Here is a 14,964-nt window from a genome sequence, read left to right as displayed (position 1 = left end):
TCTTCAGAAATAGATATGTCGCATTGCAACGTATAAAATAGGGCTTAAGTGGTAAACACAGCTCTGTTTATTCCCTCTTTTCTCTCTCTCTCTCACACACACACGCACACACACACACACACACACACACACACACGCGCACCGTCGCACACACGCACACGACTCTCCCTTGGCTTTTCTCTGAGACTCTGCCCTCTCTCACCCTCAGTCTCTCCTCTTCTCTAAGTCTTCTCACCCTCCATCCTTTCTGTGGTCCTTTAGCTCTTTTCACCCCATCGCTTCCACAACATCACAATGCTAGTATCTGTAAGACATCATGCCCTGAGCTATGCAAACGGACCATAGCCATATAGGCAGGTCCCCGTTCCCAGGCCGGGCTAATGTGATTTATAGGATATCCATTTACAGTTGAGGAGAATGATAGAGTGCGTTGGATCAACCCCTCTGCTCTCTACCTGGCCACGCCGGCGGAATAAAAGCCCTGTACCAGCCCCTCAGTGGGTGACCTCCCATTCAAAATGGCATCTGAATGCACGCCGCGGCTCCGCGCCACCTCCACTTTGAATAACTACATGTAGATGTATATATGGGTGGGCATATATTATCACCCTGCCTTCTGACACGTGTGAATTATGGGGGCACTTTTTAGAGTATTATAGAATTCTCTCCAAGACACAACCCCCCCACCCCCCCACCCTGCTTCCCCTTTTACGTCTTCGTTCTTCATTTGATGAAAGAATGCCTTTAATGGACAGGGGAGTGGCTGTGTTTTAGGTATATGGCAGTTCCTACGATTTTTTTTAATGCTGTTAAGTTACCTGGATTTACTGGCCTAATGAAGTTTCAAAAGGACCTTTCTTGTTGCTTACACTGAGGGGTTTTGATCGCACACCCCCCACCCTCCCTTGCGCACTTTTGCAGCACTCTCGGAAGGTTGATTTATTTTTAAAAGTCACCTCGTAAATACGAGGCCCTAAATGGCGAGGGTTTTGGCGGGGCGGCGCGATTGTGGATTGAATAGCACTTGTTTTGGCTGAGTGGCAGTTTCCACGCTCCCCTCTCTCTCTCTTTTTCTTTAAATCCCTTGGTGTCGGGGGTAAGGTGTCCTCGCTGTTAATTCTGGGCCATATCATTAAAAGGTGACAATGGCAAAGGGGGGCTGCTCACCGCCTGAAAGGGGGAGTGGATGTAAGGGTAGGTGGTATGGGCGGGATTGGCTGGGGAGGTCGTTATATGTTCCGGCGAGGCAGGAGAAACTGGTGTGATGGTGTGTGTGTGTGTGTGTACGAGGAGGAGGAGGGGTATCGTGCCTCAATCGCTCACTTTGGGGTGAACTAGTCGGGCACAGATCCGGAACGGCAGAGTGAGAAAAGCTGGCGGGGCAAGAGAGGGTGGGAGGGGCCCACAAAGGGCTCCTGGGTTCTGTAAGGGGCAGTGAATAATGGGCCGCTCCTTTCACAGGGACCGCTAACCTTTTGGCAGCCACCAGCAAACTCCATTCTCCTCCGCCGATCTGGGAGGACAATGTGCCCAGGGCTGGGCTTTGAATTGAAACGCTACCACCAACAGTGTTCCCATTCAGCGGCCGGTTGGGAACCATCTTTTTGGCCATTGTCCTCGTTCTGACTCTTACCCCCAGAAAGAGAGCAGGAAAAGGGAGAGGAGGGTAAAATCTATAGCCACCCCCACCCCCCCCATCTCTCTCTCACACACACCTCTCTAGTCTCTCTCTCCCTCTTCTCTCTCTCTCTCTGTCTCTCCCATCTCTGAGCTCTAATCTCCAATTTGTGTGTGTGTGTGTGTGTGTGTGTGTGTGTGTGGGGGGGGTGGGGGGCTACACACCACCAGCTGAGCTCCAGGGTGGCTGCTGGAGGAACCTGCACAATCCCTCAGTTGGCCGGCAGAAAGCGAACACCGCGGCTGCAGATCTCGTGTCACAAACTTCAGCCCTGCTCCCTTATCTGGGGGCCCCAGCGCCTTTAATAATGCTGCTTACGGCCCATTGAGAAACACATCTGATAAGCCTTTTCCCTCTGTGGCCCTTTTAACTGCTAAATGGTGTTTATCTCCAAAGCGCTTCAAGGTCCCAAGGGAACAATGCTGAGAAGGAACAGCGTTTAGCTAGCCAGACCTCGCTATTGAGTCACATCAAAAACAGCACTCCTCTGTAGCCAGGGCTGATGTGTGGGCCACTTCCATGAGAGCAAAGGCAAAGCCCTGCTTGAAATGCGGCCCCTGCTTGTTTTTCCTTCCCTTTGAAAGTGGCAAATACTGTAGGAGCGCCCCCAGCGCCGCGTCGAGCATTATGTACTCTGTTGCCTCAGATACGCCTCGATCATTGTTTTATAATTATGTAAAGCTTTTTATAGAGTGTGTGAGTACACAACATTATGCTCTCCCAGATTTTATTCATTGATTTATTTACTTTTCTTTTTCCCCTCCGGCTGAGATGTTATTAAACCATTTTGGAAAACTCCTTTGAACCGTTGCAACTGTTTTGCTTAGTTGTGTGCCGGTGTTGCGCATAGAAAATCGCAGATCTCCAATAATCTCACAGGTGTCGTGGTGCGACCCGTTGTGAGCTTGTAGATCGGCTGTTTTTGATGCGGAACACGATGCGGAACAAAGTATAAATCGGGCGTAAGGAGACAAAGTGCTGCCTGTAGCATTTGTAAGTAAAAAAAGATGGCCTAATTCAGTTAGTTCCTCCAGGGAAAGCTGATGGAGTCAAAAGGATGTTATAATTTGCCAAAGAGGATGGGAAACACGGTTACCAAATGAGCATGTGAAATGATAGCTCGAGATAAAATCAACATGCCTCCCCCCATCTTCCTTAAAAAAAAGAAGGGAAAAAAAGAGAACTCTTTTGTATGCTGGAGTTTGTTTCTTTTTTCAACGCCCCATTCAGGGTGGCTGGTCCGGTTCAGGGGAGAACAGTTTTACATTACAACTGTGAAATCTCGGCATAATGGCTGCCTTTGTGTCGCACCATTATTTTCACACAAATATAGTCCATTGTCACGGGCCCGAAGTTAATTTGATCAACATTGGGGACATTTAACCGTTTTGTTCGCTGAAAAGACTTGTTTCATGCTCATTTTCGGGGCATTGAAAAGCAATGATTGGCAGAAAAATAATGTTGCCGTTAACAATTCAGAGCAATTAGTTTCCCATGGGGAGGCAGTGGGCCACACTGGCCACCACACAGCGATGCTTTGTCATTTTATGGACGGTCATCAGTCAACTGTCAGCGTGTCTCAAAGAGCCCTCCAATCTAAATGTTTCCCTTTAGGCTTTTCCCAGAACAAGGGGCTGAAAAGAGCAGAGAAAGGCCGGCTAGTTTCCAGCCAATAGACATGTTCAGCTAGAAAAGGGTGGACTGGATAATCGCGGGCAGATCCTCCATAAAGCAGGATGAATTTATTAGAGTGGAGTGTGTGTGTGTGCGCACATGAGTGTGTGTGTGTGTGTGTGTGTGCGAATCTATGTGCGTGCATATGCATACTTTGCTATACTTACCCATGTTTTCCAGTGCATGCTTTTACGTTGTCGTCATGTTGAGCACGGTAAACTTCTTCAAAGATGCCTTCATTTAATTTGCTGTGTTATTTTGCAATAGTATCAAACTGAGAAATGCTTTCTTGCTCTCTCGATTTTCTTAAGTGCACCTGCAGGGACCTACTGTTTTTTTTGCTTATTCATTATAATACAATTACAGTTACCAGATCATTGTTAGTAGTGGTTTTCATTTTCCCCTCCAACAACACAAGCTTGTGTGTGTTGTCCACACACGCACTTTAAAACACACGCGCGCACCTGCATGCATGTGTGTGTGTGTGTGTGTGTACGCGCATGTGTGCGTGGTGTCACTGTGTGTGACTCTGTGAACTGGCTCTTCACCCTGGGAGGCCTGTGGGGTCAGAGGTTAATCCTTCCCAATCAGTTTCTCTCTGCCTACAGTGGACCTGTTTATCACCCCGCCTCCCCAGGCCCCCGCCCCCCAGCCTCCCACCCATTTCCTCCACTAAAAGCTTCTGTGAGACTGTGAGAGTCCAGCGGGGAGGAATGGATGCAGAGTGTCCAGACGTGACTATACGGTCATCAATTTGTCATGATGTTATGCCTGTTGTCAGTCAAGTTGACACGGCCAACATTAAAGGTTACAACGAGGGGGATTTGTCGGTTGCGATTGGTAAACACAACATTAACCCATTCAACTCGGGAACGCATCTGTGACATTTTGGATTTTTTTGTCTGCCACGCTATGAGCTAAAGAATCGTGAAAATGTGTGCAAATCTTTGAATACATATATTTTTGATACGTTACCTGCCAAAAACGTCCATACACCCGTTTATCGCCAAAGACGGACATGTCCGTCTTTTCAAAATAAAAGTAAAAAAAGATATCCGCTATCCAAAGATTTACTGCTCCATTCACTCCCTGGTTAACTTATTACTTAAAAATCCTGTATCTCGGCTCCTTTTTCTTACCATGTATTTTTTGGTGAAACATGCTTTTTTCAACTGGCTGTAATTATGGAACGGATTACCGCGATCGGATTATTTTTTTTTCACGATTCTACGAGACTCCTGTGTGTGTGTGTGTGTAATGAGGGGATCACCGTGAGGATGGTGTTCACAGAAAATATTTTGTGACTACTTCAAAAATTGTCAAAAAGGTTAAAGAATCATAAAGAATGCTGGCACTGGGTGGGAATTTAAAAAAAAACCTCTGGCAGGGAATGTGTTAAAGCAAACATTTGCAACTCAAATCTTTGCTTCTGGTGGGGGTCCCTGGAACAAAAATATTTTGAGATGGGGGTTCCATCTCATGTCATGATTTGTTTGAAAATAAGTGATGTATATAGGGCCATGGGGGTCCCTGGAACCCACTTGGAGAACCCCTGCATTAGACCACGGACCACCAGAGTTACAGCAACAAAAGGGTCCATTTGGTTCCTATACTATCCATCGTTTGTCTGGGGAACCCTGGAAGCCCCCTCAAGGACCCCTGGGGGTCCTCGTACCCCACTTTGAGAACCACCCTGTGTGACCGCAGCAGACTCCGCCCCTCCAACACCTCATCCCAACAGCTTGGTTACACAGATCTGCCGGTGGGGTTGGGATTATGGAGGACCTAGGAGTCTGTGGGTAGGGTCGTGAGTTGCGGAGGGCCCATAGATCTGTGGGTGGGGTGGGGAGATAGGGGACCCAGGTGGGGGGGAGAGAAGGGATATAGGGGTGGCCGTCCCACAGTGTCAAAGGTCGCGGCGTGGGTCACCCCTGTCCCTTTCAGCCAGACGTCACCCAGCACATTCTTCACAATGTTAACATTCTCTCCAAAATTCTCAACATTCACGTAACAATGACTCACGCCACCCCGGCTCGAGCTATTGTGCGTGCAGTCAAATCGGACCGGCCGACTCATGATAAGTCATCTTGTCAATCTGGTCCTGACCTGGCCCCAAGTCACAGCCTTATAATCCTATAAAGATGGTCTATTATGACTCAGCTTAAATGTCAATCATTCAGTCATTCCACCTAATCTTCCATAAGCTCAGTGAGGGATTGAGGCTGGTGTGAGGAGATTTTTTTTGTTGATAGTTTTGTGTCAATGTTGTTGTTGTTGTGGTGTGTGTGTGTGTGTGTGTGTGTGTGTGTGTGTGTGTGTGTGCACTGCACACACAGTAATGGTCAAAGTAGTTATCCCTAAGTTTTATATCTCTCGACAGAGAGGTAATTGCAACGGTGTCTGAACTACATTAAAGATGGCGGCACATCTAGTGTCCAATCTGGTCAGCTTGAAATGACTTAATTGACATTGTCAACCAGAAGGTGCCTGACCCGACCCCAGGGTCTACATTTCTCAATGTGAGAGTAGAGAGACCACCTCAAACCACTGCAGATATACTGGTAAACATGCGTTATGATAAAGTTTGGTTAACATATCATTTTATTCATTAAAATAAGTCCTGGAATGTAGCTTTAAAGATCTAGTGAAATGAAAAATATGTTTTTCACAATTTTAGAACATATCTGTGGTCATCATATGGGCATACCTAACAATAGATGCAAAAAAAAAAGAAAAAACATTTTTGTGTATTTTTAAATCAAAAGTCCCTAAAAAGCCAATCTTAATTACTTCCTGTAAACGAAAACGCTGCGTGATGACATAGATCAACTTTCATGAATATAAATGAATCTTGATTTCTATCACCTGTGTGATTCCCATAGCTCACGTTGCTCCTCCAAACACAGCTGATTTTAATTACACAACTACTCCGTTTTGAATCTCATTCAAGATGAAATCCAGACGGTGTATTACTCATTGTAAACTTAATCAGCGCACTAAAATATGTATCTGAAAACATTATAGGTTAGAAATAAGCAACTTGGTAACAAACATTACCCATTTTTTTCCTCCCGTTCAGAACAGTTGCATATGTAACATGTATTGATATGCCCCGAACGCATGCTCTCCTCCGTACTTTGTCTATATTGAGGTCTGTTTCATCCACTAGAGAGCAGGGTGATTTAATCAGCCCAGGGGCTCTGTACTACAGGTTGTGGTTTCCTAAAACTGAATAAATTGAAAAACAAAACCTAGTAGGCCTAACTAAGTCTTGTAAGATATCTACTGGAAAAAAAAGGTTTAGCTATGACGTCTACAAAGTTCACCGGGACCGGGAGAGGACTGATTGAAGCAAAAGTTGACAAGTGGCCAACTCTGGTAATGCCAGCTTGCCATTACAACATGTACAAGCATGGTGGTATAAGATGCATTAAGGACACTAATGCACATCCTCTATGGCCTCAAACGCTAGTGCGCATCAGCTACAGTAGTATGGCCTCAAAATGTCTTAAAAATAGATACTTCTGGGGTGAGCAACTTTCACTGAAATGAGTGGACAGGGATTTTCTGTGCCCTCTTCTATATTATATAGCTCTATGGCCCAGCGATGTACCGAGTGTGCTTTTTTTCTTCGCTGTGTTGCCGTTTGCTGTGTTCTCCGGGCTGGGGATCACCACTGCCCCCCATGGCTTCCTCTGGTATTGGTCCGTGTGAAGCCCTGGGGCCTCGTGCAACTGACAGACAGAACTGTATGGACGGAGAGACCCCATCTGTATCCGTACTTTACGTAGAGTGTAAGTGGGTCTGAGTGTGTGTCGGTTCACTTATGTGTGGCAAGTTTGTGAGTATACATGTGATTGAGAATATGATTGAGATTGAGAATATGCTCTGGCCACTTTACACCAGGCCAGTAGTATAATGTGCTCTGGCCACTTTGCACCAGTACTATAATAAGGAGCCTGGGAGCAGCAGAGATGGGGGGCACGTTATAAATTAGGATCTAACCCCCGTCTTTGTGTACCTCCCTCCCTCAGGAAGACCTTACTAATGCCCCCCCCCCCTCCTCCACACACACACACACACACACACACACACACACACACACACACACACACACACACACACACACACACACACACACACACACACACACACACACACACACACACACACACACACACACACACACCCACACACACACCCACACCCACACCCACCCCCTCAGTGAGAACAGCCCCTTTCAGTAGTGTCACCACTGGATGAATTGGTGGGGGGGCAGCGTGTTTATAGACTGTGTAAAGAAGTGCGTCTTTGTGGGAGAATGTCGCTGACACTGTTACAGTTTGCCTGAATGAACTGCGATGACGCCGCTAATGGGGCCCCCCGCTGCGAGGGACGGGAAGGTTGTGGCCAAGGGCCCCCGGGACCCCCCACCCTGAGGCCCCATTCACACCCAGTCCGCTGTAGCTAATGTGGTGATTCTTTGCCCCCACCCCCACAAAGGCCAGGCAAAAGTCAACTTTCACACGGAGCGGGTCACCATGAGTGCTTTAGGAAATGATCTTGTAAACAGAGGGTTACCTTCTGACCTGTGGCTGATACCTAGGGCCCGCACACAAAACAGCAAGGCTGTGGGTATTAGACATGGCTGTTAGCGGAATAAAGCTGTGGCACAGAGAGGAGAAAAGAGACTGCCTCAGGCTGCAGGGAAAAACACATACGCCCGCTCACTTGCTCACTTTCTCACTTTCTCTGTCATTCCTCTCTCTCTCTTTCTCTCTCTTTCTCTCTCTCTCCCCCCCTCTCTCAATGCTTCTCTTCATTTTCTTAATTTCAGCCTCTCTGTTTTCTCTGTATCCCTTATCACCTATTTTGTTCAGCTAGTTGTACTTGTACTATGCAGACTTATGTTAGTTAGTTGTTCACGTTTTTTGGTACTTTTTGTTTTGCTTGACCACCATAACGTTAAGAATGTTATTTAGATAGCATGTTGTTTAGACAGATGCCAGGATTGTTTACCTGGTGTCCTAGTTTTTGAAGCACTAAATTGTTGTCCCTGCACTCTACTTAAGCTATTTACCCTCTTGTTTGTTGATCAGGGTTCATGCCATTACTCTGATCTCGTACTTGAGAATGGCTCTGTACAAGAATGTCTGCTAAATGCCTCAATTGTAATAGTTTCTCTCTCTCACTCATTTTCTCTCAGTGCCTCTCTTCATTTTCTTAATTTCAGCCTCTGCCCTGCTCTCTCTTTTATTGTTTTTATCCACGCTCCTTCGCTTTCTTCTCTCCTTCAGTCGTCTGATGCCCTGCTTACCCTCAGCTGTTATCTAAATCATGTCACTCACAGTCTGGCCTGGGCATGCTTGCAGTGGGCGACTGGCTAGAATCAATTGAAATCAAATGGGGTTTTATTAGAATTATCCTGACTGTTATTTTCGTCACCCAAAGTAACAGAAGCACAGTAAATGGCTTATTAAAACAAGGAATACATTAGTTCCCACGCCTGTAACGACAGCACAGACGCCTGTATACGGCCATTTTATTACACTGCCTTAAGAGGACAACGGGGTAAACTGGGCCGCTGGCCCGATTTGAATAGAGCCCAGTCTTTTAGCACCAGGATGGAAGGTCGTCAATGACATCACTGGTGTTGTTCAGAGTGTATTAGCAAGCTAATGTGTGCACAAGTGTGTGTACACACACACACACACACACACACACACACACTCATTCTAACTGCTAATCCTCAGTGTTAATTTATCCATTTGTAACTCCCAAGAATGTAGAGATTTATTTGTCTTGTCAAATTAGGATTATATAGAAGTACAGTGTAGACTGTACAGGACAGGTGCTAGAGTTGAATAGCCTTCCCAGCATGGAGTCCTTTTTTAAGCCCATTCCAGGAACCAGTTACCAGTTTAAGCACTTTTGGCATTTAGACTTCTTGAGAAAAAAAAACTCTAAACAAGAAGAAAAAAAAACTGATGTTTTAATAATAATAAAATATGCTATGCTATGAATTTTGGGTGTCACTTTTATCAGATTCTAAATATTTGATCTCGGAAAGAACCCTTCATTTGTGTCTTGCAAGGCATATGCAAGCATATACACACAGTAAAACCCTAGATATCCATCCCCTCTAAACGGCCATCATGCCTTTATGAATATGCACATGCACATAACAAGCGAGAAAAAAAATGAAAGGTAATTTTCGGTTGACATGCGCTATGTACTTGTTAGCAGCTGACACCCGAGCGACCGATCAAATTATTTACTTTCTACTTAATATAATGGAGTGACAAAATGTAGTCTTTAGTATAATGGCTATTATTTTCCCAGCGTCTGACTCCAATCCCCCATGTCCCCCCCCCCCTCTCCACCTCCTTCCTGGCCATTCTTTACGACAGCCAGCCAAAGGAGAGACCCACCACAGAGAAGAGGCATCTCTCTTTACGGCCCCATAAATATATTGTTATCAGGGCCTGGGAAGTCTACGCCGAGATTTATCCCCCCCGATTAGCAGAGATAGCGAGCCAAGCATCCTGAATCATTAATTACTCAAGAGGCTGGGCATACACCCCTCCCCCCCGGGCTTTAATTTCTTATCTCTGCTCTGTGGAGGAGCCACTTTTAAGTCAGTGATGAGGTAGAGGAGTTAATTATATGTCGCTTAGGTGCATTTCTTTCTGAAATGCGCGGGATGCCACGAGGTTCCAGAGTTCTGGAAGCATTCCATGTCACGGAGGTTCTGGACTCCATGAATATTCCCACACGGAGGACTCCCACGTACCCCCTGGGAAGGAAAAAAAGCGTTTATGAGTGTAGTACATCAAAAATATTAACAAGCCAAGAGCCATAAAAGTATATTTGATTAAAAACAGCCATAAGAGACATAAAATGGGCACAAACAAGAGAGTAATGCTTAATAATTTATACTCCCGTCGTACTGCGGGGTTGCACGTTGCATGTGAGCCACGTGAGTTTGTAGATCTGCTATTTTCGACGAGTGACACTGTTGTACGATGGAGTATAAATCAGGCTTAATCATTAGCTCAAGTCCAAGTCTGTGTGTTCTATTGAAACTAAATTGACCTCAACCTTGGCTTTTACGTATTAAACCGTAAATTCAAGTTCAAATTCACGAAGATATCTCTTGTTGCAGTGTGGGGTTTGGACTTGGGTACAGGCTGAGAGATTGTTTTGCAGTCGTTTTCAATCTCTCGTGCTCCTGCGATTCTGTGAACAAAACTACAGAAATAGAATCATTTAAATAATAGTTTAATAAAAAAAATTGCATTCACTAATTTCAAAATCTCTTTAATCACATAATGGGGGAATTAGTTTTTTAAGCTCAGGGGTGCCCATACACTGTGAAATCTTCAGTGTTCATTTAAGTAGTTTAAAAATGCATTCTGAGCACAAATTGATACTCAGGATTTTGATGTGTATACTGTGTATATATACAGTATATACACACAGTATATCCTCAGTGTTATCAATTAATAACTCTGAGAGTCTACAAATGTAACCAAATGTAACTGTTGTGTTACATTGGTCCCATATGGGACCATTTGGTTACATTTGTACACTCTCATAGTTAAATAATAATACTCATGATTTTACAGTGTACTTCCTGTGCTCTTCATTATTGCTTCTTTATGTTTCTTTCTTTCTTTATTTTGTGGGTGTTCCTCGTCACATCCCAGACAGTACGTACCCCATCATCCTTTCTGTCTCTCTGCCATCTTTTGGTCCCCTCTATACTTTTTACTGTCACGATAAATCACGAATGCCATAAAAAGCAAACCATAAAAAACAAAAGGCCAGTCCAAAAGCATTCACTTAAATGGCTACAGAGACAATTTGCAAACACACATTTTTTTGTTTCTCCTCACTCAAGGTGAAACGCTTTTCTCCCCCTAAGGTGTGCAGACCACCAGGTGGTGCTGTGGTCCTCATTAAGCAAAAACCTTAGATCAGGGGAATCAGCACTTGACCTGTTCAGCCAATCACAAACTGCAACTCATAATCTTTTTATGCATTTCAGGGTAATGTGTTTTATCATGATGCAGTATATTTTTTAATAATTGTATGTTTAATAATCATTTTCAGAGGCCTCTTGGAATGCATTTCATTAGAAATGTTTTCCTGCAGCAAACAGTTTTTTAGAATCAACTTTTTTTGGAGGATCAATATTTGTCGGATGCTGCGGCCCTTATTAATTGGATACCCTGCCAGGATCCATCACAGATGAATCAACTGCTGACTGTTTGAAACCACCTCAGTGATAACTTGTGTCATTTTGCAGAATCACGGACCAGCGGTATGAGAGGCTGCCATATTTTGTCTTCGGGGACTTCAACTTCAGGTTGGACTCAAAGGAGGTTATTGAGGTGAGTGGTTTTGGATCATAGCCGAAATATGAATGATGGCAGGCCTAATGATTTGTGTGTATTTCCAGCTCCAGATCTGTGTCCAGCACCCCAAAACGTGTGTGTGTGTTTGCAGGGAGGTGTGTTTACATGCACAATAAGTGGTTATTATTAAGTGGTTAATAACTTAACCACTTAAAATACTAAATACTAATGCTAAATACTTTGTCATGCAATGAAAAAAGACAATCTAAATGGACACAACGTGTCATATTTTGCTACGTCGTGAGTTTGCAGATATGCTATTTTTGCAACTTTTGGACATTTCTGAAAAGTGAAAAAGAAAAAACATGGGCATGACATGCCCAATATAGGGACGCCAGAGTCTATGTGGTTAAGCATGCATGAGTCTGTGTGATACATTTCTTTATGTATTAGAATATGTACAGTATGTATGTATGTATGCATCGTGTTTGTGTGTGTGGGTGTGTGTGTGTTGCTGTAAATTCCAAGTAACTTTGGTAGCCCACTGTGCCCTTAGAGTTATGGTTCATTATCTGCTCTACTGTGGCTGGCCCAGCTGTGTTTGCCAACTGAGCCTCCAAGTGCATTGTTATGTTATGGTGCCATTCACTTCTCTTTCTCTCTCCCTTCCTCCCTGGCTGCCCCCTCCTCCTTCCTCCTCCCCCTCCCCTTCTCTTGGTGCAAATGAGGTCAGGGAGAGGCAGTGTTGTGCAGTCATTCAGCATTCCTCATGAGGAGATTGGGGGTCAGTGGCATAACGTGCCATAAAGGGGTAGACAGTGGTGCCCAATGATAACTGAGAAGGACAACAACTCGTGTGTGTGTATGTGTGTGTGAGAGAGTGAGTGTTGGGAGGGTGGGTGAGTCTGGGTGACCCCCTCTCTTTCAAACACAATGGCTGCCGTATCAGAGGGCCTGTTCAAGGTGTGGGCATTGTTCATTTCAACCAGAGCCCCATTCAAAGCAGAAGGAAAGAGGAGGGGAAGCTCTCTGAATGGAGAGGGTTTTGCTCAAATGACTCAGGAAGGACTTCATCCTGTGAGGTAAGCTAGGAGAGAGCTTTTGATGTAGGCCGCACTTTAGACATCCGACCACTATGGGGCGCATCAAATTGCCCTCCTTTTTCTGCCTCACCTCAAAACGGGGATGGAGAGGTCATATGTTTTCACTCAGAAGCATTTTGTTCATGTCAGCACTTTTTTTTTTTTTTTGCACTGTATGTTTGGCTTGCGCTGTACCCAAGTGTAGCCATTGATCGCCTGGGAATCTCTGCGGTACATTGGATTTCGGTGCTCTAATTGGATCACGTTAGGCTCTGGTCATGTGCAGATATACACGTTGCTGTAGCGATAACAAGTCAAGATACTAATTCCACATCAGCAACAGCAGATGTGCAAACACTGGAGCTATTGAGGAGGCTGGCAGGAGGACGGCATTTTATATTAACTTATAATCATGGCTAGCCTAGCATTAAAATACATCTCATTAGATCTGATTAAGATTATATTTTGGATACCATCTGTCAGTATGAATCGTAATAACATTTCCGTGTGTTTTAAAGCACGCAGGTGCACTCCACGTTGGCAGGGAAACGATTGTACGCTGGAACCAACCAACCAAACTGAATCAATCAATGAAATATAGACTCAGGTGTGTTTGTGTGAGATGATTTGGTCATCGCCCTAGCCTATCTGTGTCTATCTTCTATTTCTAATCGAGATGACGCCCCCTCCTCCACATTACTCTTTTTGTCCAAGGTTTCTTTATTGGTATTTTCCAACTCACATACAATCAATAAGGTCAATAAGACAAAAGCACACAAAATCAGTGTGTGTTACCCCTCCCACCCCTCAAAGTTCCCGCTCCGAAAGAGCCACAACCCTGGTAACATTTGCAATGAAAGTTGAAAGAAAAAGTAAAACATGGATAAAAGCAAGTCAAATAAGTTAAGTATACACAGTAGAATATGTATTCAATTAAATGAAATAAAAAATGAAAATACACAAAAAAATAAAATAATGCAAAAACAAATACAGTATTATGGGTCATTAATCAGCAGCATTCATCCTCTCTCTATATATGTTAAAAAAGGTTGCCAGATGGTGTAAAATTTCAAAGCACACCCCCTTGTGGAGTAACAAATGTATCCAAAGTCAAGTGATGCATAATATCATTAACCCATGATTTTAAAAGTTGGTGGGAATTGTTCTTTCCATTTACGCAGTATCAGACACCTAGCCAAAAGGGATGCAAAAAGGCTATCATATTGTTTTCTTGGCGACCCTCCACACTACGCTGTGGTAGGTAAGCGCTATACCCTCTCCTCTGTCCCTACCACTCCGAAACGCTGTTTAAGTGGAGCGGGGGTCACGACCCCTTTTCCAGGGATGTGTAAGGGGCCCTGCATCGGTGTGTGTCCGTGTCTCTGCCCCCGTGTGTCCGTCCCCCCACCGCCCCGGCTCCTTTCTTATGCACCTTAGGCCCCACTCTCATGCACACAGGACACACACAGGCACCAATTTGTTAGGCCAGATGTATCTGATTGATTTGCCCTGTTTGAAGGGGGGCAGGCAGGCATTGCGGGGGGGCTCTCTTTAGACTCGAGAGACCCTCAGGAAGTTAGAGCGGTGGAATGAAACCACCAGTCACACTGTTAAACCCCCCCCCCCCCCTCCCCTCTTTGATAGAGCCTACTTATACATACCACACAGCCCATTTAATGGGGGGGGGGGGGGACATCGCCAGTGGCTGATGATGTCATCTTTGTGAGACGCTCATTAAAGGAGCAGCGATCGCCTCGTATAAACCCATCCCACGCAGCGCCTGAAACTGTCTGATTTAACCCATTCAATCCTGTAACGCGTCTGTGTTATTTTAGATTTTTAGCTGTAACCATTATTTTTATACTTTGGCTATTCAAAAAATAGCAGATCTACAAGCTCATAGCGCGGCACTCGGTGCCGCGCTATGAGCTTGTAGATCTGCTATTTTTTGAAAAGTCGTGATTTTTTTTTTTTTGTGCAAATCTTTGAATATATATATATTTTTAAAGCGAACATTTGTAACAAATATTTGCTTCTGTGGGTCCCTGGAACTAAATAATTTGTCAAATACAAATACATATAATTTTGGGGGGTCCTTGACATGAAAAGGTTTGAGCGCCACGGATATAAAAACATACGTTTTTCAGAAACCAGTTTTAGAAGATTTAGA

At 44.6% G+C, this 14,964-nt stretch overlaps 1 protein-coding gene across 1 annotated transcript in view; it reads left to right on the top strand.

The window, feature by feature from the left end:
- The window catches only part of inpp5a (inositol polyphosphate-5-phosphatase A), a 123,362-nt gene that overhangs the window by 61,928 nt on the left and 46,470 nt on the right, over positions 1-14,964 (top strand). The window contains exon 9 of the mRNA XM_080450381.1: positions 11,664-11,748. Coding sequence (XP_080306507.1) covers positions 11,664-11,748 — 85 coding nt within the window. The remainder of the gene's footprint in view (positions 1-11,663; positions 11,749-14,964) is intronic.

This window comes from Gymnoscopelus braueri (genome assembly GCF_963280865.1).
Source record: "Gymnoscopelus braueri genome assembly, chromosome: 14".
In the NCBI taxonomy this organism is placed as follows: Eukaryota; Metazoa; Chordata; class Actinopteri; order Myctophiformes; family Myctophidae; genus Gymnoscopelus; species Gymnoscopelus braueri.
The sequence above is the reverse complement of the archived record's forward strand: the minus strand, read 5'-3'. Positions and strand labels throughout refer to the sequence as shown.